Genomic DNA, 25,377 nt, shown 5'->3' on the forward strand with positions numbered 1-25,377 from the left:
ACAGGTTAGAGCTGGAGGACAGGTTAGCTGTGGGAGAGGTTAGAGATAGCTATGGGACAAGTTAGAGCTGTGGGACAGGTTAGAGCTGTGGGACAGGTTAGAGGTGTGACAGGTTAGAGCTGGGGGACAGGTTAAGGTTGGGGGACAGGTTAGAGCTGGGAGACAGGTTAGAGAGAGCTGGGGGACAGGTTAGAGAGAGCTGGGAGACAGGTTAGAGAGAGCTAGGGGACAGGTTAGAGAGAGCTGGGGGACAGGTTAGAGAGAGCTGGGGGACAGGTTATGTAGAGCTGGGGGACAGGTTATAGAGAGCTGGGGGACAGGTTAGAGCTGGGAGACAGGTTAGAGAGAGCTGGGGGACAGGTTAGAGCTGGGGGACAGGTTAGAGCTGTGGGACAGGTTAGAGCTGGGGGACAGGTTAGAGAGAGCTGGGAGACAGGTTAGAGAGAGCTGGGGGACAGGTTAGAGAGAGCTGGGGGACAGGTTAGAGAGAGCTGGGGGACAGGTTAGAGAGAGCTGGGGGACAGGTTAGAGAGAGCTGGGGGACAGGTTAGAGAGAGCTGGGGGACAGGTTAGAGAGAGCTTGGGGACAGGTTAGAGAGAGCTGGGGGACAGGTTAGAGAGAGCTAGGGGACAGGTTAGAGAGAGCTGGGAGACAGGTTAGAGAGAGCTGGGGGACAGGTTAGAGAGAGCTGTGGGACAGGTTAGAGCTGTGGGAAAGGTTAGAGCTGTGGGAAAGGTTAGAGCTGTGGGACAGGTTAGAGCTGTGGGACAGGTTAGAACTGGGGGACAGGTTAAGGTTGGGGGACTGGTTAGAGAGAGCTGGGGGACAGGTTACGGGACAGGTTAGAGAGAGCTGGGGGACAGGTTAGAGAGAGCTGGGGGACAGGTTAGAGCTGTGGGACAAGTTAGAGAGAGCTGTGGGACAGGTTAGAGCTGTGGGAAAGGTTAGAGCTGTGGGAAAGGTTAGAGCTGTGGGACAGGTTAGAGCTGTGGGACAGGTTAGAACTGGGGGACAGGTTAAGGTTGGGGGACAGGTTAGAGCTGGAGGACAGGTTAGCTGTGGGAGAGGTTAGAGAGAGCTATGGGACAAGTTAGAGCTGTGGGACAGGTTAGAGCTGTGGGACAGGTTAGAGCTGTGGGACAGGTTAGAGCTGGGGGACAGGTTAAGGTTGGGGGACAGGTTAGAGAGAGCTGGGGGACAGGTTAGAGAGAGCTGGGAGACAGGTTAGAGAGAGCTGGGAGACAGGTTAGAGAGAGCTGGGAGACAGGTTAGAGAGAGCTGGGAGACAGGTTAGAGAGAGCTGGGAGACAGGTTAGAGAGAGATGGGGGACAGGTTAGAGAGAGATGGGGGACAGGTTAGAGAGGGCTGGGAGACAGGTTAGAGAGAGCTGGGGGACAGGTTAGAGAGAGCTGGGGGACAGGTTAGAGAGAGCTGGGGGACAGGTTAGAGAGAGCTGGGGGACAGGTTAGAGAGAGCTGGGGGACAGGTTAGAGAGAGCTGGGGGACAGGTTAGAGAGAGCTGTGGGACAGGTTATAGAGAGCTGGGGTACAGGTTATAGAAAGCTGGGGTACAGGTTAGAGAGAGCTGGGGTACAGGTTAGAGAGAGCTGGGGGACAGGTTAGAGAGAGCTGGGGGACAGGTTAGAAAGAGATGGGAGACAGCTTAGAGCTGGGAGACAGGTTAGAGAGAGCTGGGGGACAGGTTAGAGCTGGGGGACAGGTTAGAGCTGGGGGACAGGTTAGAGCTGGGGGACAGGTTAGAGCTGGGGGACAGGTTAGAGCTGGGGGACAGGTTAGAGAGAGCTGGGGGACAGGTTAGAGAGAGCTGGGGGACAGGTTAGAGAGAGCTGGGGACAGGTTAGAGAGAGCTGGGAGACAGGTTAGAGCTGGGGGACAGGTTAGAGAGAGCTGGGGGACAGGTTAGGGGACAGGTTAGAGAGAGCTGGGGGACAAGTTAGAGCTGTGGGACAGGTTAGAGCTGTGGGACAGGTTAGAGCTGTGGGACAGGTTAGAGCTGGGGGACAGGTTAGAGCTGGGGGACAGGTTAGAGCTGGAGGACAGGTTAGCGAGAGCTGTGGGACAAGTTAGAGAGAGCTGTGGGACAGGTTAGAGCTGTGGGAAAGGTTAGAGCTGTGGGACAGGTTAGAACTGGGGGACAAGTTAGAGCTGGTAGACAGGTTAGAGAGAGCTGGGGGACAGGTTAGAGCTGGGGGACAGGTTAGAGCTGGAGGACAGGTTAGCTGTGGGAGAGGTTAGAGATAGCTATGGGACAAGTTAGAGCTGTGGGACAGGTTAGAGCTGTGGGACAGGTTAGAGGTGTGACAGGTTAGAGCTGGGGGACAGGTTAAGGTTGGGGGACAGGTTAGAGCTGGGAGACAGGTTAGAGAGAGCTGGGGGACAGGTTAGAGAGAGCTGGGAGACAGGTTAGAGAGAGCTAGGGGACAGGTTAGAGAGAGCTGGGGGACAGGTTAGAGAGAGCTGGGGGACAGGTTATGTAGAGCTGGGGGACAGGTTAGAGAGAGCTGGGGGACAGGTTAGAGCTGGGAGACAGGTTAGAGAGAGCTGGGGGACAGGTTAGAGCTGGGGGACAGGTTAGAGAGAGCTGGGGGACAGGTTAGAGAGAGCTGGGGGACAGGTTAGAGAGAGCTGGGGGACAGGTTAGAGAGAGCTTGGGGACAGGTTAGAGAGAGCTGGGGGACAGGTTAGAGAGAGCTAGGGGACAGGTTAGAGAGAGCTGGGGGACAGGTTAGAGAGAGCTGGGGGACAGGTTAGAGAGAGCTGGGGGACAGGTTAAGGTTGGGGGACAAGTTAGAGCTGGGAGACAGGTTAGAGAGAGCTGGGGGGACAGGTTAGAGAGAGCTGTGGGACAGGTTAGAGGGAGCTGTGGGACAGGTTAGAGAGATCTGTGGGACAGGTTAGAGAGAGCTGTGGGACAGGTTAGAGAGAGCTGTGGGACAGGTTAGAGAGAGCTGGGGGACAGGTTAGAGAGAGCTGGGGGACAGGTTAGAGAGAGCTGGGGGACAGGTTAGAGAGAGCTGGGGGACAGGTTGGAGAGAGCTGGGGGACAGGTTGGAGAGAGCTGGGGGACAGGTTGGAGAGAGCTGGGGGACAGGTTAGAGAGAGCTGGGGGACAGGTTAGAGAGAGCTGGGGGACAGGTTAGAGCTGGGGGACAGGTTAGAGAGAGCTGGGGGACAGGTTAGAGAGAGCTGGGGGACAGGTTAGAGAGAGCTGGGGGACAGGTTAGAGAGAGCTGGGAGACAGGTTAGAGCTGGGGGACTGGTTAGAGAGAGCTGGGAGACAGGTTAGAGCTGGGGGACAGGTTAGAGCTGGGGGACAGGTTAGAGCTGGGGGACAGGTTAAGGTTGGGGGACAGGTTAGAGAGAGCTGGGGGACAGGTTAGAGAGAGCTGGGGGACAGGTTAGAGAGAGCTGGGAGACAGGTTAGAGAGAGCTGGGAGACAGGTTAGAGCTGGGGGACAGGTTAGAGCTGGAGGACAGGTTAGCTGTGGGAGAGGTTAGAGAGAGCTGTGGGACAAGTTAGAGAGAGCTGTGGGACAGGTTAGAGCTGTGGGACAGGTTAGAACTGGGGGACAGGTTAAGGTTGGGGGACAGGTTAAGGTTGGGGGACAGGTTAAGGTTGGGGGACAAGTTAGAGCTGGGAGACAGGTTAGAGAGAGCTGGGGGACAGGTTAGAGCTGGGGGACAGGATAGAGCTGGAGGACAGGTTAGCTGTGGGAGAGGTTAGAGAGAGCTATGGGACAAGTTAGAGCTGTGGGACAGGTTAGAGCTGTGTGACAGGTTAGAGCTGGGGGACAGGTTAAGGTTGGGGGACAGGTTAAGGTTGGGGGACAGGTTAGAGAGAGCTGGGGGACAGGTTAGAGAGAGCTGGGGGACAGGTTAGAGAGAGCTGGGAGACAGGTTAGAGAGAGCTAGGGGACAGGTTAGAGAGAGCTGGGGGACAGGTTAGAGAGAGCTGGGAGACAGGTTAGAGAGAGCTGGGAGACAGGTTAGAGAGAGCTGGGGGACAGGTTAGAGAGAGATGGGGGACAGGTTAGAGAGAGATGGGGGACAGGTTAGAGAGGGCTGGGAGACAGGTTAGATAGAGCTGGGGGACAGGTTAGAGAGAGCTGGGGGACAGGTTTAGAGAGAGCTGGGAGACAGGTTAGAGCTGGGGGACTGGTTAGAGAGAGCTGGGGGACAGGTTAGGGGACAGGTTAGAGAGAGCTGGGGGACAGGTTAGAGAGAGCTGGGGGACAGGTTAGAGAGAGCTGGGGGACAGGTTAGAGCTGTGGGACAGGTTAGAGCTGGGGGACAGGTTAGAGCTGTGGGACAGGTTAGAGCTGGGGGACAGGTTAAGGTTGGGGGACAAGTTAGAGATGGGAGACAGGTTAGAGAGAGCTGGGGGACAGGTTAGAGCTGGGGGACAGGTTAGAGCTGGAGGACAGGTTAGCTGTGGGAGAGGTTAGAGAGAGCTGTGGGACAAGTTAGAGAGAGCTGTGGGACAGGTTAGAGCTGTGGGACAGGTTAGAGCTGTGGGAAAGGTTAGAGCTGTGGGAAAGGTTAGAGCTGTGGGACAGGTTAGAGCTGTGGGACAGGTTAGAACTGGGGGACAGGTTAAGGTTGGGGGACAAGTTAGAGCTGGGAGACAGGTTAGAGAGAGCTGGGGGACAGGTTAGAGCTGGGGGACAGGTTAGAGCTGGAGGACAGGTTAGCTGTGGGAGAGGTTAGAGAGAGCTATGGGACAAGTTAGAGCTGTGGGACAGGTTAGAGCTGTGGGACAGGTTAGAGCTGTGTGACAGGTTAGAGCTGGGGGACAGGTTAAGGTTGGGGGACAGGTTAGAGAGAGCTGGGAGACAGGTTAGAGAGAGCTGGGAGACAGGTTAGAGAGAGCTGGGAGACAGGTTAGAGAGAGCTGGGAGACAGGTTAGAGAGAGCTGGGAGACAGGTTAGAGAGAGCTGGGAGACAGGTTAGAGAGAGATGGGGGACAGGTTAGAGAGAGATGGGGGACAGGTTAGAGAGGGCTGGGAGACAGGTTAGAGAGAGCTGGGGGACAGGTTAGAGAGAGCTGGGGGACAGGTTAGAGAGAGCTGGGGGACAGGTTAGAGAGAGCGACAGGTTAGAGAGAGCTGGGGGACAGGTTAGAGAGAGCTGTGGGACAGGTTATAGAGAGCTGGGGTACAGGTTATAGAAAGCTGGGGTACAGGTTAGAGAGAGTTGGGGTACAGGTTAGAGAGAGCTGGGGGACAGGTTAGAGAGAGCTGGGGGACAGGTTAGAGAGAGCTGGGGGACAGGTTAGAAAGAGATGGGAGACAGCTTAGAGCTGGGAGACAGGTTAGAGAGAGCTGGGGGACAGGTTAGAGCTGGGGGACAGGTTAGAGCTGGGGGACAGGTTAGAGAGAGCTGGGGGACAGGTTAGAGAGAGCTGGGAGACAGGTTAGAGCTGGGGGACAGGTTAGAGAGAGCTGGGGGACAGGTTAGGGGACAGGTTAGAGAGAGCTGGGGGACAGGTTAGAGCTGTGGGACAGGTTAGAGCTGTGGGACAGGTTAGAGAGAGCTAGGGGACAGGTTAGAGAGAGCTGGGGGACAGGTTAGAGAGAGCTGGGGGACAGGTTAGAGCTGGGGGACAAGTTAGAGCTGGGAGACAGGTTAGAGAGAGCTGGGGGACAGGTTAGAGAGAGCTGGGGGGACAGGTTAGAGAGAGCTGTGGGACAGGTTAGAGGGAGCTGTGGGACAGGTTAGAGAGATCTGTGGGACAGGTTAGAGAGAGCTGTGGGACAGGTTAGAGAGAGCTGTGGGACAGGTTAGAGAGAGCTGGGGGACAGGTTAGAGAGAGCTGGGGGACAGGTTGGAGAGAGCTGGGGGACAGGTTGGAGAGAGCTGGGGGACAGGTTAGAGAGAGCTGGGGGACAGGTTAGAGAGAGCTGGGGGACAGGTTAGAGAGAGCTGGTGGACAGGTTAGAGAGAGCAGGGGGGCAGGTTAGAGAGAGCTGGGGGACAGGTTGGAGAGAGCTGGGGGACAGGTTAGAGAGAGCTGGGGGACAGGTTAGAGAGAGCTGGGGGACAGGTTAGAGAGAGCTGGGGGACAGGTTAGAGAGAGCTGGGGGACAGGTTAGTTAGAGCTGTGGGACAGGTTAGAGCTGTGGGACAGGTTAGAGCTGGGGGACAGGTTAGAGCTGGGGGACAGGTTAAGGTTGGGGGACAAGTTAGAGCTGGGAGACAGGTTAGAGAGAGCTGGGGGACAGGTTAGAGCTGTGGGACAGGTTAGAGCTGTGGGACAGGTTAGAGCTGGGGGACAGGTTAAGGTTGGGGGACAAGTTAGAGCTGGGAGACAGGTTAGAGCTGGGGGACAGGTTAGAGAGAGCTGGGGGACAGGTTGGAGAGAGCTGGGGGACAGGTTAGAGCTGGGGGACAGGTTAGAGAGAGCTGGGGGACAGGTTAGAGAGAGCTGGGGGATAGACAGAGCTGGGGGATAGAGAGAGCTTGGGGACAGGTTAGAGAGAGCTTGGGGACAGGTTAGAGCTGGGGGACAGGTTAGAGCTGGGGGACAGGTTAGAGCTGGGGGACAGGTTAGAGCTAGGGGACAGGTTAGAGAGAGCTGGGGGACAGGTTAGAGAGAGCTGGGGGACGGTTAGAGAGTGCTGGGGGACGGTTAGAGAGAGCTGGGGGACGGTTAGAGAGAGCTGGCGGACGGTTAGTTAGAGCTGGGGGACAGGTTAGAGAGAGCTGGGGGACAGGTTAGAGAGAGCTGGGGGATAGAGAGAGCTGGGGGACAGGTTAGAGAGAGCTTGGGGACAGGTTAGTTAGAGCTGGGGGGGAAAGGTTAGTTAGAGCTGGGGGGACAGGTTAGAGCTGGGGGACAGGTTAGAGCTGGGGGGACAGGTTAGAGAGAGCTGGGAGGACAGGTTAGAGAGAGCTGGGGGGACAGGTTAGAGAGAGCTGGGGGACAGGTTAGTTAGAGCTGGGGGACAGGTTAGTTAGAGCTGGGGGACAGGTTAGAGAGAGCTGGGGGACAGGTTAGAGAGAGCTGGGGGACAGGTTAGAGAGAGCTGGGGGACAGGTTAGAGAGAGCTGGGGGGACAGATTAGAGAGAGCTGGGGGACAGGTTAGTTAGAGCTGGGGTACAGGTTATAGAAAGCTGGGGTACAGGTTAGAGAGAGCTGGGGACAGGTTAGAGAGAGCTGGGGGACAGGTTAGAGAGAGCTGGGGGACAGGTTAGAAAGAGCTGGGAGACAGCTTAGAGCTGGGAGACAGGTTAGAGAGAGCTGGGGGACAGGTTAGAGAGAGCTGGGGGACAGGTTAGAGAGAGCTGGGGGACAGGTTAGAGAGAGCTGGGGGACAGGTTAGAGAGAGCTGGGGGACAGGTTAGAGAGAGCTGGGGGACAGGTTAGAGAGAGCTGGGGGACAGGTTAGAGAGAGCTGGGGGACAGGTTAGAGAGAGCTGGGAGACAGGTTAGAGAGAGCTGGGAGACAGGTTAGAGAGAGCTGGGAGACAGGTTAGAGAGAGCTGGGAGACAGGTTAGAGAGAGCTGGGAGACAGGTTAGAGAGAGCTGGGAGACAGGTTAGAGAGAGCTGGGAGACAGGTTAGAGAGAGCTGGGAGACAGGTTAGAGAGAGCTGGGAGTTAGAGAGAGCTGGGAGTTAGAGAGAGCTGGGAGACAGGTTAGAGAGCTGGGAGACAGGTTAGCGAGAGCTGGGAGAAAGGTTAGAGAGAGCTGGGAGACAGGTTAGAGAGAGCTGGGAGACAGGTTAGAGAGAGCTGGGAGACAGGTTAGAGAGAGCTGGGAGACAGGTTAGAGAGAGCTGGGAGACAGGTTAGAGAGAGCTGGGGACAGGTTAGAGAGAGCTGGGGGACAGGTTAGAGAGAGCTGGGGGACAGGTTAGAGAGAGCTGGGGGACAGGTTAGAGAGAGCTGGGGGACAGGTTAGAGAGAGCTGGGGGACAGGTTAGAGAGAGCTGGGGGGACAGGTTAGATAGAGCTGGGGGGACAGGTTAGAGCTGGGGGGACAGGTTAGAGAGAGCTGGGAGACAGGTTAGAGAGAGCTGGGGGACAGGTTAGAGAGAGCTGGGGGACAGGTTAGAGAGAGCTGGGGGACAGGTTAGAGAGAGCTGGGGTACAGGTTAGAGAGAGCTGGGGTACAGGTTAGAGCTGGGGGGACAGGTTAGAGCTGGGGGGACAGGTTAGAGCTGGGGGGACAGGTTAGAGCTGGGGGGACAGGTTAGAGCTGGGGGACAGGTTAGAGCTGAGGGACAGGTTAGAGCTGAGGGCCAGTTTAGATCTGGGGGACAGGTTAGAGAGAGCTGTGAGACAGGTTAGAGAGAGCTGTGAGACAGGTTAGAGAGAGCTGTGGGACAGGTTAGAGAGAGCTGTGGGACAGGTTAGAGAGAGAGGGAGACAGGTTAGAGAGAGCTGGGAGACAGGTTAGAGAGAGCTGGGAGACAGGTTAGAGAGAGCTGGGAGACAGGTTAGAGAGAGCTGGGAGACAGGTTAGAGAGAGCTGGGAGACAGGTTAGAGAGAGCTGGGAGACAGGTTAGAGAGAGCTGGGAGACAGGTTAGAGAGAGCTGGGAGACAGGTTAGAGAGAGCTGGGGGACAGGTTAGAGAGAGCTGGGGGACAGGTTAGAGAGAGCTGGGGGACAGGTTAGAGAGAGCTGGGGGACAGGTTAGAGAGAGCTGGGGGACAGGTTAGAGAGAGCTGGGGGACAGGTTAGAGAGAGCTGGGGGACAGGTTAGAGAGAGCTGGGGGACAGGTTAGAGAGAGCTGGGGGACAGGTTAGAGAGAGCTGGGGGGACAGGTTAGAGAGAGCTGGGGGGACAGGTTAGAGAGAGCTGGGGGGACAGGTTAGAGCTGGGGGACAGTTTAGATCTGGGGACAGGTTAGATCTGGGGACAGGTTAGAGAGAGCTGGGGGACAGGTTAGAGAGAGCTGGGGGACAGGTAGGTTAGAGCTGGGGGGACAGGTTAGAGAGAGCTGGGAAACAGGTTAGAGAGAGCTGGGAGACAGGTTAGAGAGAGCTGGGAGACAGGTTAGAGAGAGCTGGGAGACAGGTTAGAGAGAGCTGGGAGACAGGTTAGAGAGAGCTGGGAGACAGGTTAGAGAGAGCTGGGAGACAGGTTAGAGAGAGCTGGGAGACAGGTTAGAGAGAGCTGGGGGACAGGTTAGAGAGAGCTGGGGGACAGGTTAGAGAGAGCTGGGGGACAGGTTAGAGAGAGCTGGGGGACAGGTTAGAGAGAGCTGGGGGACAGGTTAGAGAGAGCTGGGGGACAGGTTAGAGAGAGCTGGGGGACAGGTTAGAGAGAGCTGGGGGACAGGTTAGAGAGAGCTGGGGGACAGGTTAGAGAGAGCTGGGGGACAGGTTAGAGCTGAGAGGTTAGGTGACTGGTTCATTTATAACACTAGACAGACAGGTTAGGTGACTGGTTCATTTATAATAATAGACAGACATGTTAGGTGAGTGTTTCCCGAATGGCACCCTATTCCCTATATAGTGCACTACTTTTGACAAGGGCTTAGTGCACTATCCCCTTATAGGGTTCTGGTCAAACGTAGTGCACTAGAATAGGGAATAGGGTGCCATTTGGGACGATGTCCTGTAAACTGTGGTAGAGAGAGGGTCCAACTGAGACTTACCTCGCTCTCTGCAAAGTGACGTGCTCCTTTCAGGCAGAGAGAGGAACGCCTCAGTGTCTTCTCATCACCATCATCAAACACTGTGGGGAGAGCCATGAATTGAGGGAGAGAGGAGGGATGGAGAGATAAAGAGAGAGATGAGGGAGAGGTGGAGGGAAAGAAAGAGAGAGATGAGGGAGAGAGATAAAGAGAGAGATGAGGGAGAGAGATAAAGAGTGAGATGAGGGAGAGAGATAAAGAGAGAGATGAGGGAGAGAGATAAAGAGAGAGATGAGGGAGAGAGATAAAGAGAGATGAGGGAGAGAGATAAAGAGTGAGATCAAGGAGAGAGATAAAGAGAGGGATGAGGGAGAGAGATAAAGAGAGATGAAGGAGAGAGATAAAGAGAGAGATGAGGGAGAGAGATAAAGAGAGAGATTAGGGAGTGTTGGGAAAATTATGATTAAATGACTGAACAAATCATTTTAAATGGAACTGTAACTAAGTAAACTTATACTCTGTTTTATTATATCTGATTAACAATATGAGTTCATAAGAAGGGATTGTGAGACACGGACAAGGAGTACTTAAAGTTAATGAACACCATTCCAACAAGGCAGAAACGAATGGGTTGTGGATTAAGTAAGCAGATAAGGTAGTTAACCTATGGTTGAACCGACGAAACTGAGCTCTGAGGTTTTTAGAAGAAGTGAGCGCATTCCTAGGTTTTCTGTTAATTAGAACTGTCAGCTAAGTGGTGATCGATAATGTTGGGGGGTCAAAAGTTAATTCAGTTATGGTGTGTGACCTGTGAGTGTGTTAGTAAGTTAGAATTAACTATTAACCTCACTTTGTCCCGGTCGAGAGGAGGGGATTCTGTTAAGCAATGAAATGACGTCATGTTATTGTGTATAAACTGTTGCTCGTGGTAAAGTGGCAGCGCGCTCCGAGCATAAATTCTGTTACCTATTATTGAAATGGCTGGTCTCCGTCTATTTTATGCAAACAAGAATCTTACAAATTCTCATAAAATAGATTAAGGGTTTGCAATTAATGAAAACACATTGGCATAATTACATTACAGTGACAGGGAGAGATGGAGGGAGAGATAAAGAGAGATGGAGGGAGAGAGATAAAGAGAGAGATGAGGGAGAGAGATAAAGAGAGATGAGGGAGAGAGATAAAGAGTGAGATCAAGGAGAGAGATAAAGAGAGGGATGAGGGAGAGAGATAAAGAGAGATGAAGGAGAGAGATAAAGAGAGAGATGAGGGAGAGAGATAAAGAGAGAGATTAGGGAGTGTTGGGAAAATTATGATTAAATGACTGAACAAATCATTTTAAATGGAACTGTAACTAAGTAAACTTATACTCTGTTTTATTATATCTGATTAACAATATGAGTTCATAAGAAGGGATTGTGAGACACGGACAAGGAGTACTTAAAGTTAATGAACACCATTCCAACAAGGCAGAAACGAATGGGTTGTGGATTAAGTAAGCAGATAAGGTAGTTAACCTATGGTTGAACCGACGAAACTGAGCTCTGAGGTTTTTAGAAGAAGTGAGCGCATTCCTAGGTTTTCTGTTAATTAGAACTGTCAGCTAAGTGGTGATCGATAATGTTGGGGGGTCAAAAGTTAATTCAGTTATGGTGTGTGACCTGTGAGTGTGTTAGTAAGTTAGAATTAACTATTAACCTCACTTTGTCCCGGTCGAGAGGAGGGGATTCTGTTAAGCAATGAAATGACGTCATGTTATTGTGTATAAACTGTTGCTCGTGGTAAAGTGGCAGCGCGCTCCGAGCATAAATTCTGTTACCTATTATTGAAATGGCTGGTCTCCGTCTATTTTATGCAAACAAGAATCTTACAAATTCTCATAAAATAGATTAAGGGTTTGCAATTAATGAAAACACATTGGCATAATTACATTACAGTGACAGGGAGAGATGGAGGGAGAGATAAAGAGAGATGGAGGGAGAGAGATAAAGAGAGAGATGAGGGAGAGAGATAAAGAGAGAGATGGGGGAGAGAGATAAAGAGAGAGATGAGGAGAGAGATAAAGAGAGAGATGAGGGAGAGAGATAAAGAGAGATGAGGGAGAGAGATAAAGAGAGAGATGAAAGAGAGATGAGGGAGAGAGATGAGGGAGAGAGATAAAGAGAGAGATGAGGGAGAGGTGAGACAGACTGCCTGGTGGGTTTTATACTGGCTGAGAACAGACTGCCTGGTGGGTTTTATACTGGCTGAGAACAGACTGCCTGGTGGGTTTTATACTGGCTGAGAACAGACTGCCTGATGGGTTTTATACTGGCTGAGAACAGATCGCCTGGTGGGTTTAATACTGGCTGAGAACAGACTGGCTGGTGGGTTTTATACTGGCTGAGAACAGACTGCCTGGTGGGTTTTATACTGGCTGAGAACAGACTGCCTGGTGGGTTTAATACTGGCTGAGAACAGACTGCCTGGTGGGTTTAATACTGGCTGAGAACAGACTGCCTGGTGGGTTTTATACTGGCTGAGAACCCTCCCTGTGTCTGCTCGCTCCCATCTCACCGGCACAATAGAGCGCCAGCCTCTCCCTCCCTGTGTCTGCTAGCTCCCATCTCACCGGCACAATAGAGCGCCAGCCTCTCCCTCCCTGTGTCTGCTAGCTCCCATCTCACCGGCACAATAGAGCGCCAGCCTCTCCCTCCCTGTTTCTGCTCACTCCCATCTCACCGGCACAATAGAGCGCCAGCCTCTCCCTCCCTGTGTCTGCTAGCTCCCATCTCACCGGCACAATAGAGCGCCAGCCTCTCCCTCCCTGTGTCTGCTAGCTCCCATCTCACCGGCACAATAGAGCGCCAGCCTCTCCCTCCCTGTTTCTGCTCACTCCCATCTCACCGGCACAATAGAGCGCCAGCCTCTCCCTCCCTGTGTCTGCTAGCTCCCATCTCACCGGCACAATAGAGCGCCAGCCTCTCCCTCCCTGTTTCTGCTCACTCCCATCTCACCGGCACAATAGAGCGCCAGCCTCTCCCTCCCTGTGTCTGCTAGCTCCCATCTCACCGGCACAATAGAGCGCCAGCCTCTCCCTCCCTGTGTCTGCTAGCTCCCATCTCACCGGCACAATAGAGCGCCAGCCTCTCCCTCCCTGTGTCTGCTAGCTCCCATCTCACCGGCACAATAGAGCGCCAGCCTCTCCCTCCCTGTGTCTGCTAGCTCCCATCTCACCGGCACAATAGAGCGCCAGCCTCTCCCTCCCTGTGTCTGCTAGCTCCCATCTCACCGGCACAATAGAGCGCCAGCCTCTCCCTCCCTGTGTCTGCTAGCTCCCATCTCACCGGCACAATAGAGCGCCAGCCTCTCCCTCCCTGTGTCTGCTAGCTCCCATCTCACCGGCACAATAGAGCGCCAGCCTCTCCCTCCCTGTGTCTGCTAGCTCCCATCTCACCGGCACAATAGAGCGCCAGCCTCTCCCGCCCTGTGTCTGCTAGCTCCCATCTCACCGGCACAATAGAGCGCCAGCCTCTCCCTCCCTGTGTCTGCTAGCTCCCATCTCACCGGCACAATAGAGCGCCAGCCTCTCCCTCCCTGTGTCTGTAGCTCCCATCTCACCGGCACAATAGAGCGCCAGCCTCTCCCTCCCTGTGTCTGCTAGCTCCCATCTCACCGGCACAATAGAGCGCCAGCCTCTCCCTCCCTGTGTCTGCTAGCTCCCATCTCACCATCACAATAGAGCGCCAGCCTCTCCCTCCCTGTGTCTGTAGCTCCCATCTCACCGGCACAATAGAGCGCCAGCCTCTCCCTCCCTGTGTCTGCTAGCTCCCATCTCACCGGCACAATAGAGCGCCAGCCTCTCCCTCCCTGTGTCTGTAGCTCCCATCTCACCGGCATAATAGAGCGCCGGCCTCTCCCTCCCTGTGTCTGTAGCTCCCATCTCACCGGCACAATAGAGCGCCAGCCTCTCCCTCCCTGTGTCTGCTAGCTCCCATCTCACCGGCACAATAGAGCGCCAGCCTCTCCCTCCCTGTGTCTGTAGCTCCCATCTCACCGGCACAATAGAGCGCCAGCCTCTCCCTCCCTGTGTCTGCTAGCTCCCATCTCACCGGCACAATAGAGCGCCAGCCTCTCCCTTCCTCAGCACTGCTCACGTTAAAAATGTTGTTTAAAAAAAAAACACAGGAATTTCCGATATATGACAAAATCATGTTACTGAAATGATTCCAAACCCCCATCCCTACTCTTGTGTGTGGTATCTGCACCACCCAATGATCTGCAGTTCCACCTCACAGCTTCATTACAACTCCCTGACAGTTTAGAAAATAGGACAGACAATATAGAGGTGGAATCGATATCACCAGAGAACTTTGTTCAGGACAAAGACAACTCTTCCATACTTACCAACAGTGTATAAAGCATGTTACTCACCAACAGTGTATATACTGCAGTCTGTCAGCTTGTTGATGGAGGCTTCCTGGTACACTCCATCAGGGTTCTTCACCTCTACTACAGCACCAACCTGAGAGACCAGACATACTGCTGTTAACATTCAATACTGGCTGACTGACTGCCTGGGATGGCTGACTGAATAGCTGACTGACTGGCTAGCTGACCCCCACTCACCCTAGAGAGCGGGAAAGGAAAGCACTAGTGGGGATTAACAACTCACACCCTGTTGTAAATCAAGAGGAAAAGATGCAGGTCTCCCTCTCCAAAATTCACCAATGAATGTTCTTTGTTTCAACAGACTTTTCCTGCTGAAACTCAACCACGCTCAAAAGTGAATACTGTAACAATATTTCTAACATAGAATGTGGGGAATGGACAAAGGCAATCTATAGAACACCAATGTCATTTTGTTTATTGTTTTGTGATGTCATTAAAAATGTTATAAAGGAAATACTGTAACTTATACCCAGTATACCCACTACATATACGAAGTTTCCATACTATGTGTTGTGCATGTAATATGAACAATGATTAAAGTATTTTTGTTAAGAGAGGGATGTGATTTGAGAAGCTATAATAGATAATTGACTTTCCACAGTGAGTAAGTGGCGCCCCGAGGTCAGGGAGCGTGTCAGCTTGCCGGAACCGCCCCTTATGAGTAAACTGTATAAATGATGGGTTAAGAGAAAAACACATCAGACCAGAAAGATGTGAAGCTGCAGCTGCACGTTTAAAGTTGTTTGAACTTCCACAAGATGGAGACGATCACTGGTACGGCTGATTAGCTGTCCTATGTGAAGTAGCTTCGAAAGCAAATTAAAGTAGGACCATCCTGTTACTCTGCTCAAACCGTCGTATTACGCTACTCTCATCACCCCACTGGGAACCATCAACAGGGCTGACTATCCTATCTTCAAAGAAGCATCTTCAAGCGTGAATGGAACTCTGTAGTTCTGTTCAGGACGATACGACAAGTCACAGCATACCGGACAACTACAGTCAAGGACAACAGTAGAAGGCTTGTCGGAACCATTTCGGACAATCAGAGCCTTACAAGTATGCCGTGAAAAAGGCCCAACTCCCTTTCCAAGGCTGCCCTGCCACCGAGAGACCCCGGCTAACCCAGGCATTTCACGTAAATACATGAATGATTTCTTACGCAAACCGAGCGGCGGTTCGTGTGCAAAGTATATGGTTACTGTTGGTGAGAGTAGTTTCTGAATGTACCAATGTTAAGTGTCTTGCTCTCTCCCTCTCCACTTTAACAAGTAGCCATATTGTCATTCCACTAGGGTTTTCAGCATCTTTTGGCTCGAGTCAATAATCAATGCAAACTGTGTATTTGATCCTGTTCCCGTTTCATTTGCTAGTAAATAAATCATCCAATCAATTTGTGTAGTAGTGAAGACTCTGTTTTTTGCAGATGCAAGGAGGTTACGACTGTTCAGAATGATGATGTGATATGAGGTTATGATTAATACATTGACTGTTTATAGATGTGATAGGTAAAGACCTTTTAGAGTTAAATTTGGCAGATGGTAACTCTTACATTTTTTATTTGTCCGTTATTTTACCAGGTAAGTTGACTGAGAACACATTCTCATTTGCAGCAACGACCTGGGGAATAGTTACAGGGGAGAGGAGGGGGATGAATGAGCCAGTTGTAAACTGGGGATTATTAGGTGACCGTGATGGTTGAGGGCCAGATTGGGAATTTAGCCAGGACACCGGGGTTAACACCCCTACTCTTACGATAAGTGCCATGGGATCTTTAATGACCTCAGAGAGTCAGGACACCCGCTTAACGTCCCATCCGAAAGACGGGACCCAACACAGGGTGCAATCACTGCCCAGGGGCATTGGGATATTTTTTAGACCAGAGGAAAGAGTGCCTCCTACTGGCCCTCCAACACCACTTCCAGCAGCATCTGGTCTCCCATCCAGGAACTGACCAGGACCAAACCTGCTTAGCTTCAGGCTTCAGAAGCAAGCCAGCAGGGGTACGCAGGGTGGTATGCTGCTGGCAAAGAACCTTTAAAGAACCTCTCTCGTGGTGCCCCAGAACCTAATGAGTTAATTGTTACATGATTCATTTAAATCGGGTAACAATTAAGCATAGTTAGTGGATTAGATAAATAACAGTCTTCAGATTAATGTTAAAGTCAAGTCACGACAGTTTGGATCAGTTCATATGGACTTGAAAAACATTTCTAAAGGAGCTGAGATCACAGTTAAAGAGCCGTCTTACCTTCAGAGGGCCTTGGATGCTGTCATCATGGACCTCCACTGTGGTCAGGTCTGGTTTAAAGGTCACCTGAAGAGGGGAATAGAGGTTAGATGATTACTCCACATCACACGGCCTTAGAGCGACAACCTGTCAAAATATTAGCTACACACTGTCGTGTACAGTCAGTAGTGCAGTCAGATCATCATATCAAATAGTGGTAATTTTGCATTTGTGCGACAGCCTAGATGCCGCATAGCATCAAGTTGACGCAAACACACAAACGCTTCCCTTTGCTCATACACAGGATAACAGCATGAATGGTGTCTTGATAACTTATACCCAACATTCTGTCCTCTTCCTGACTCCTAGCGACTAGCCTACATTGTTGCTACAACACTGGGACAAACAAATAGGTTCTTATCACGGGGTTTACAGTCAGTCAGATGGAGAAGATAACTGAAAGATATACTGGGCCTGCGTCCCAATTGACATTGTATTAATTTAGCAGACGCTCTAATCCAGAGCGATAGTTGAGGAAATGTACCCACGATGCAGTTCACTTTAAATGGAACCTTCACCGTCTCCCTATATAATGAGTAAGGGGAGGGGTTTTAGACGTAATTATGAGTAAGGGGAGGGGTTTTAGACGTAATTATGAGTAAGGGGAGGGGTTTAAGATGGAATTATGAGTAAGGGGAGGGGTTTTAGACGTAATTATGAGTGAGGGGATGTGTTTTAGACATAATTATGAGTGAGTGGGGGTGTTTAAGACATAATGATGAGGACGTGGAGGCATTAAAGACGTAATTATGAGTGAGGGGAGGAGTTTTAGACATAATTATGACTGAGGGCAGGCGTTTTAGACATAATTATGACTGAGGGGAGGCGTTTTAGACATAATTATGACTGAGGGCAGGCGTTTTAGACATAATTATGACTGAGGGGAGGCGTTTTAGACATAATTATGACTGAGGGCAGGTGTTTTAGACAAAATTATGACTGAGGGGAGGGGTTTTAGACATAATTATGAGTGAGGGGATGCGTTTTAGACATAATTATGACTGAGGGGAGGCGTTTTAGACATAATTATGAGTGAGGGGATGTGTTTTAGACATAATTATGAGTGAGGGGAGGCGTTTTAGACATAATGATGAGGACGTGGAGGCGTTAAAGACGTAATTATGAGTGAGGGGATGCATTTTAGACATAATTATGACTGAGGGGAGGCGTTAAAGACATAATTATGAGTGAGGGCAGGCGTTTTAGACATAATTAGGAACAGTTTGGTGACGAACAATACCTTTTCCAGCGTGATGTAGCACCTTGCCATAAGGCAAAAGTGATAACTAAGTGCTCGGGGAACAAAACATCAATATTTTGGGTCCATGGCCAGGAAACTCCCCAGATCTTAATCCCATTGAGAACTTGTGGTCAATCCTCAAGAGGCGGGTGGACAAACAAAAACCCACACATTCTGACAAACTCCAAGCATTGATTGTGCAAGAATGGGCTGCCATCAGTCAGTATGTGGCCCAGAAGTTAATTAGCAGCATGCCAGGGCGGATTGCAGAGGTCTTGAAAAAGAAGGGTCAACACTGCAAATATTGACTCTTTGCATCAACTTCATGTAATTGTCAATAAAAGCCTTTGACACTTATGAAATGCTTGTAATTATACTTCGGTATTCCATAGTAACATCTGACAAAAATATCTAAAGACACTGAAGCAGCAAACTTGATGAAATTAACATGTGTCATTCTCAAAATTTTTGGCCACGACTGTACACTCTGTCTTACCCCCCTACTCTTCTACATTTGCACATTCTGTACATAGATTTTTATTTTGTGTTATTGACTGTACGTTTGTTTATGTGTAACTCTGTTGTTTTTGTCACACTGCTTTACTTTATCTTGGCCAGGTCGCAGTTGTAAATGATAATTTGTTCTCAACTGGCCTCCCTGGTTAAATAAAGGTGAAATAAACATTTTAAAAACAGGGAAGCTTCAAACTAACTAATGCCTGTAAAATGACCGAGGTTATCACTCAACCAATCTGTGACATCCACTTGTATTGATCACATCTTCACTAATGCTGCAGAGCTTTGCTCCAAAGTAATATCAGTTCCCATAGTGACCATAACATTGTGGCAATAACGAGGAAAGCCAAAGTGCCAAAAGTTGGGCCTAAAGTAACATACAAAATCTTTACTCAGGACTCTAGTTGAAGATGTAAAAAAAATGATGTTGATCTGATGTGTGAATCCAGATGGAGCACTGGAAGTATTTGTAAAAGTATTCAAGTTGTTGACAAGCATGCAGCTGTTAAATGTTAGAGCCCCCTGGATTGATAATGAATTGACAAACTGTATGGTTCATAGAAATGATGCACAAGAGGTGGCAAACAAGTCAGGCTGCTCAGTTGATTGGTTGCAATACCACACATTGAGAAATGTTCCCTGTGTTTTGCGTCAGAAAAAGGGGATGGAGGGCAGGCTGCCTTTTGAGAATTTGTAGGCGATTGAATAAACCTCCACTTCCTTCCATTCTGCTAGCAAATGTGCAAACTTTGGAGAATAAAATCGATGACCTACGCGGAAGATTAAACTACCAACGGGACATTCAAAACAGTAATATCTTATGCTTCACGGAGTCGTAGCTGAACAGCGACTCAGTCAACATAGAGCTGGCTGGTTATACGCTGTACCGGCAGGATAGAACAGCGGCGTCTGGTAGGACAGGGGCGGCGGAATAAGTATTTTTGTAAATACCAGCTGGTGCACGATATCTAAGGAAGTCTCAAGCTATTGCTCGCCTGAGGTAGAGTATCTCATGGTAAGCTGTAGACCACACTATCTGTATTTTTCGTGGCTGTTTACTCTTTATTTAGTGTTGTGGTGTCTCTCTTTATGTAGTGTCTCTCTTTATGTAGTGTTGTGGTGTCTCTCTCTTTATGTAGTGTTGTGGGGTCTCTCTCTTTATGTAGTGTCTCTCTCTTTATGTAGTGTCTCTCTTTATGTAGTGTTGTGGGGTCTCTCTCTTTATGTAGTGTTGTGGTGTCTCTCTTTATGTAGTGTTGTGGTGTCTCTCTTTATGTAGTGTTGTGGTGTCTCTCTTTATGTAGTGTTGTGGTGTCTCTCTCTTTATGTAGTGTTGTAGTGTCTCTCTCTTTATGTAGTGTTGTGGGGTCTCTCTCTTTATGTAGTGTTGTGGGGTCTCTCTCTTTATGTAGTGTTGTGGGGTCTCTCTCTTTATGTAGTGTTGTGGTGTCTCTCTCTATGTAGTGTCACTCTCTTTATGTAATGTTGTGGTGTCTCTCTATGTAGTGTTGAAGTGTCTCTCTTTATGAAGTGTTGTGGTCTCTCTCTTTATGTAGTGTTGTAGTGTCTCTCTTTATGTAGTGTTGTGGTGTCTCTCTTTATGTAGTGTTGTAGTGTCTCTCTCTGTATGTAGTGGTGTGGTGTCTCTCTTTATGTTGTGTTGTAGTGTCTCTCTTTATGTTGTGTTGTAGTGTCTCTCTCTGTATGTAGTGGTGTGGTGTCTCTCTATGTAGTGTTGTAGTGTCTCTCTCTTTATGTAGTGTTGTGGTGTCTCTCTCTTTATGTAGTGTTGTAGTGTCTCTCTCTTTATGTAGTGTTGTGGTGTCTCTCTCTTTATGTAGTGTTGTGGTGTCTCTCTCTTTATGTAGTGTTGTAGTGTCTCTCTCTTTATGTAGTGTTGTAGTGTCTCTCTCTTTATGTAGTGTTGTGGTCTCTCTCTTTATGTAGTGTTGTGGTGTCTCTCTATGTAGTGTTGTAGTGTCTCTCTCTTTATGTAGTGTTGTAGTGTCTCTCTTTATGTAGTGTTGTGGTGTCTCTCTTTATGTAGTGTTGTGGTGTCTCTCTCTTTATGTAGTGTTGTAGTGTCTCTCTCTATATGTAGTGTTGTGGGGTCTCTCTCTTTATGTAGTGTTGTAGTGTCTCTCTCTTTATGTAGTGTTGTAGTGTCTCTCTCTTTATGTAGTGTTGTAGTGTCTCTCTGTATGTAGTGTTGTGGTGTCTCTCTCTTTATGTAGTGTTGTGGGGTCTCTCTCTTTATGTAGTGTTGTAGTGTCTCTCTCTATATGTAGTGTTGTGGTGTCTCTCTCTTTATGTAGTGTTGTGGGGTCTCTCTCTTTATGTAGTGTTGTCTCTCTTTATGTAGTGTTGTAGTGTCTCTCTCTATATGTAGTGTTGTGGCGTCTCTCTCTTTATGTAGTGTTGTGGTGTCTCTCCATTTATGTAGTGTTGTGGTGTAGTGTCTCTCTCTTTATGTAGGGGGGGAGGAGAACATCTATAAACAGCTGGAGGAGGCTGAGGAGGCACCATAGGGGGGAGGAGAACATCTATAAACAGCTAGAGGCACCATAGGGGGGGGCATCTATAACAGCTTGAGGAGGCACCATAGGGGTTAATGAAAACATCTATAAACAGCAATTCTGTCCATGAAACTTTGTTTCAATTTATATTAATTGTACAATTAAAACATAGTTACTTCAAAGATTATGATGTTTACAGAACTAGCCTGGTGCTACAACTAGCCTGGTGCTACAACTAGCCTGGTCCTACAACTAGCCTGAAGCTACAACTAGCCCCATAGCCTGGTGCTACAACTAGCCTGATGCTAAAACTAGCCTGGAGCTACAACTAGCCTGGTGCTAGAACTAGCCTGATGCTACAACTGGCCTGGTCCTACAACTAGCCTGATGCTACAACTAGCCTGGTGCTACAACTAGCCTGGTGCTACAACTAGCCTGATGCTAAAACTAGCCTGGAGCTACAACTAGCCTGGTGCTAGAACTAGCCTGATGCTACAACTGGCCTGGTCCTACAACTAGCCTGATGCTACAACTAGCCTGGTCCTACAACTAGCCTGGTCCTACAACTAGCCTGATGCTACAACTAGCCTGGTTCTAGAACTAGCCTGGTGCTACAACTAGCCTGGTGCTACAACTAGCCTGGTGCTACAACTAGCCTGGTGCTACAACTAGCCTGGTCATATGATTGAGTGTAGTCTGGCCCAGGAGTGGGAAGGTGAACGGAAAGGCTCTGGAGCAACGAACCACCCTTGCTGTCTCTGCCTGGCCGGTTCCCCTCTTTCCACTGGGATTCTCTGCCTCTAACCCGATTACAGGGGCTGAGTCACTGGCTTACTGGGGCTCTCTCATGCCGTCCCTGGAGGGGGTGCGTCACCCGAGTGGGTTGATTCACTGATGTGGTCATCCTGTCTGGGTTGTGCCGTGGCGGATGTCTTTGTGGGCTATACTCAGCCTTGTCTCAGGATGGTAAGTTGGTGGTTGAAGATATCCCTCTAGTGGTGTGGGGGCTGTGCTTTGGCAAAGTGGGTGGGGTTATATCCTTCCTGTTTGGCCCTGTCCGGGGGTGTCCTCGGATGGGGCCACAGTGTCTCCTGACCCCTCCTGTCTCAGCCTCCAGTATTTATGCTGCAGTAGTTTATGTATCGGGGGGGCTAGGGTCAGTTTGTTATATCTGGAGTAGTTCTCCTGTCCTATTCGGTGTCCTGTGTGAATCTAAGTGTGCGTTCTCTAATTCTCTCTTTCTTTCTCTCTCTCGGAGGACCTGAGCCTTAGGACCATGCCCCAGGACTACCTGACATGATGACTCCTTGCTGTCCCCAGTCCACCTGGCCGTGCTGCTGCTCCAGTTTCAACTGTTCTGCCTTATTATTATTCGACCATGCTGGTCATTTATGAACATTTGAACATCTTGGCCATGTTCTGTTATAATCTCCACGCGGCACAGCCAGAAAAGGACTGGCCACCCCACATAGCCTGGTTCCTCTCTAGGTTTCTTCCTAGGTTTTGGCCTTTCTAGGGAGTTTTTCCTAGCCACCGTGCTTATACACCTGCATTGCTTGCTGTTTGGGGTTTTAGGCTGGGTTTCTGTACAGCACTTTGAGATATCAGCTGATGTACGAAGGGCTATATAAATAAATTTGATTTGGGTCCTAGAACTAGCCTGGTTCTAGAACTAGCCTGGTGCTACAACTAGCCAAAATTACATCTCCTGATCATTAAGTGTTGAACAGTTAGTTACCTTGGCCTTGACCAGTCTCTTGGCAGTCTTAATCTTGGCCTCACAGAAAGCACCTCTGTACTTGGCGCTGACATCAGTGCCCACTGTCAGGTAGGGCGGCTCCTCCGGAGTCTGGACAGAGAGAAAGGGGAGGGAGGGAGGAGGGGAGACATTGTGAGTGGGAGGGAGGGAGGGAGGGAGGGAGGGAGGGAGGGAGGGGAGACACCGTGAGTGGAAGGGAGGGAGGGGAGACACCGTGAGTAGAAGGGAGGCAGGGAAGACACAAAGGGAGGAAAGGGAGGGGAGACACCGTGAGTGGAAGGGAGTCAATGATGACATTCAGATTAGTGGAGATGAACAAGATATTCAAATGATTCAAGTCAGGACAGAACAGTGAGAGGCGTCAGTGAGTGAATAATACCAGTGAGATCTGCAACGAAATTTAGGGTTATATTCATTAGTGCACAATTTAAAACATTTTGCAACGGAAAACAAGAACAAGCATTTATTGGACAAATTCATGTAGGTCCCTCTCTGCTTTGGTCCGTTCTGTTTGGTTCCTACTAGTGTATACGACCAAGGACTACAAATTAGTAAGGTCTGAGGGGAAGTGAATCCAGCCAGTACTATATTAATCCCCAGGTAGAGTGAATCCAGCCAGTACTATTTTAATCCCCAGGTAGAGTGAATCCAGCCAGTACTATATTAATCTCCAGGTAGAGTGAATCCAGCCAGTACTATATTAACCCCCAGGTAGAGTGAATCCAGCCAGTACTATATTAATCCCCAGGTAGAGTGAATCCAGCTAGTACTATATTAATCCCCAGGTAGAGTGAATCCAGCCAGTACTATATTAATCCCCAGGTAGAGTGAATCCAGCCAGTACTATATTAATCCCCAGGTAGAGTGAATCCAGCCAGTACTATATTAATCCCCATGTAGAGTGAATCCAGCCAGTACTATATTAATCCCCAGGTAGAGTGAATCCAGCCAGTACTATATTAATCCCCAGGTAGAGTGAATCCAGCCAGTACTAAATTAATCCCCAGGAGTGAACGTGAATCCAGCCAGTACTATATTAATCCCCAGATAGAGTGAATCCAGCCAGTACTATATTAATCCCCAGGTAGAGTGAATCCAGCCAGCACTATATTAATCCCCAGGTAGAGTGAATCCAGCCAGTACTATATTAATCCCTAGGAGTGAAAGTGAATCCAGCCAGTACTATATTAATCCCCAGGTAGAGTGAATCCAGCCAGCACTATATTAATCCCCAGGTAGAGTGAATCCAGCCAGTACTATATTAATCCCTAGGAGTGAAAGTGAATCCAGACAGTACTATATTAATCCCCAGGAGTGAACGTGAATCCAGCCAGTACTATATTAATCCCCAGGTAGAGTGAATCCAGACAGTACTATATTAATCCCCAGGTAGAGTGAATCCAGCCAGTACTATATTAATCCCCAGGAGTGAAAGTGAATCCAGCCAGTACTATATTAATCCCCAGGAGTGAAAGTGAATCCAGACAGTACTATATTAATCCCCAGGAGTGAACATGAATCCAGCCAGTACTATATTAATCGCCAGGTAGAGTGAATCCAGCCAGTACTATATTAATCCCCAGGGGGGAATGTGAATCCAGCCAGTACTATATTAATCCCCAGGTAGAGTGAATCCACCCAGTACTATATTAATCCCCAGGTAGAGTGAATCCAGCCAGTACTATATTAATCCCCAGGTAGAGTGAATCAAGCCAGTACTATAGTAATCCCCATAAAGCCCTGGGATGTGTAGAATAAAGCTCCACCCCCCCCCCCCCCCCCCAACTGGGATGTGTAGAATAAAGCTCCATCCCCCCAACTGGGATGTGTAGAATAAAGCTCCACCCCCAACTGGGATGTGTGGAATAAAGCTCCACCCCCAACTGGGATGTGTAGAATAAAGCTCCACCCCCAACTGGGATGTGAAGAATAAAGCTCCACCCCCAACTGGGATGTGTAGATAAAGCTCCACCCCCAACTGGGAAGTGTAGAATAAAGCTCCACCCCCAACTGGGAAGTGTAGAATAAAGCTCCACCCCCAACTGGGAAGTGTAGAATAAAGCTCCACCCCCAACTGGGATGTGTAGAATAAAGCCCCCCCCAACCCCAACTGGGATGTGTAGAATTAAGCCCCCCCCCCCCCCCAACTGGGATGTGTAGAATAAAGCCCCCCCCAACTGGGATGTGTCGAATAAAGCCCCCCCCCCCCCCAACTGGAATGTGTAGAATAAAGCCCCCCCCCCCCCCGCCCAACTGGGATGTGTAGAATAAAGCCCCCCCCTCTCCCCCCCAACTGGGATGTGTAGAATAAAGCTCCCCCCTCTACCCCCCAACTGGGATGTGTAGAATAAAGCTCCCCCCCAACTGGGATGTGTAGAATAAAGCCTCCCCCCCAACTGGGATGTGTAGAATAAAGCTCCACCCCCAACTGGGATGTGTAGAATAAAGCTCCACCCCCAACTGGGATGTGTAGAATAAAGCCCCCCCTTCTCCCCCCCCCAACTGGGATGTGTAGAATAAAGTTCCACCCCCAACTGGGATGTGTAGAATAAAGCTCCACCCAACTGGGATGTGTAGAATAAAGCTCCCCCACCCCCAACTGGGATGTGTAGAATAAAGCTCCACCCCCAAATGGGATGAGCAGAATAAAGCTACACCCCCGACTGGGATGTGTAGAATAAAGCTCCCCCCAACTGGGATGTGTAGAATAAAGCTCCCCCCTCAAATGGGATGTTTGAATAAAGCTCCACCCCCAACTGGGATGTGTAGAATAAAGCCCCCCCCTCTCCCCCCCAACTGGGATGTGTAGAATAAAGTTCCACCCCCAACTGGGATGTGTAGAATAAAGCTCCACCCAACTGGGATGTGTAGAATAAAGCTCCACCCACCCCCAACTGGGATGTGTAGAATAAAGCTCCACCCACCCCCAACTGGGATGTGTAGAATAAAGCCCCCCCCCCTCCCGAACTGGGATGTGTAGAATAAACTCCCCCCCCCCCCCCCCCCCAACTGGG

At 49.9% G+C, this 25,377-nt stretch overlaps 1 protein-coding gene across 4 annotated transcripts in view; it reads right to left on the reverse strand.

The window, feature by feature from the left end:
- LOC110499571 (AT-rich interaction domain 4B) overlaps positions 1-25,377 on the reverse strand; it is a 175,863-nt gene that overhangs the window by 132,064 nt on the left and 18,422 nt on the right. For all 4 annotated transcript variants that reach the window (XM_090211960.1, XM_090211963.1, XM_090211961.1 and 1 more), the window contains exons 3-6: positions 22,343-22,453; positions 16,294-16,359; positions 14,025-14,115; positions 9,633-9,712 (exon numbers count right to left, since the gene is read on the reverse strand). In XM_090211960.1, coding sequence (XP_090068086.1) covers positions 9,633-9,712; positions 14,025-14,115; positions 16,294-16,359; positions 22,343-22,453 — 348 coding nt within the window. The remainder of the gene's footprint in view (positions 1-9,632; positions 9,713-14,024; positions 14,116-16,293; positions 16,360-22,342; positions 22,454-25,377) is intronic.

This window comes from Oncorhynchus mykiss, chromosome 20 (genome assembly GCF_057628025.1).
Source record: "Oncorhynchus mykiss isolate SJ-2025 chromosome 20, ASM5762802v1, whole genome shotgun sequence".
Lineage (NCBI taxonomy): Eukaryota > Metazoa > Chordata > Actinopteri > Salmoniformes > Salmonidae > Oncorhynchus > Oncorhynchus mykiss.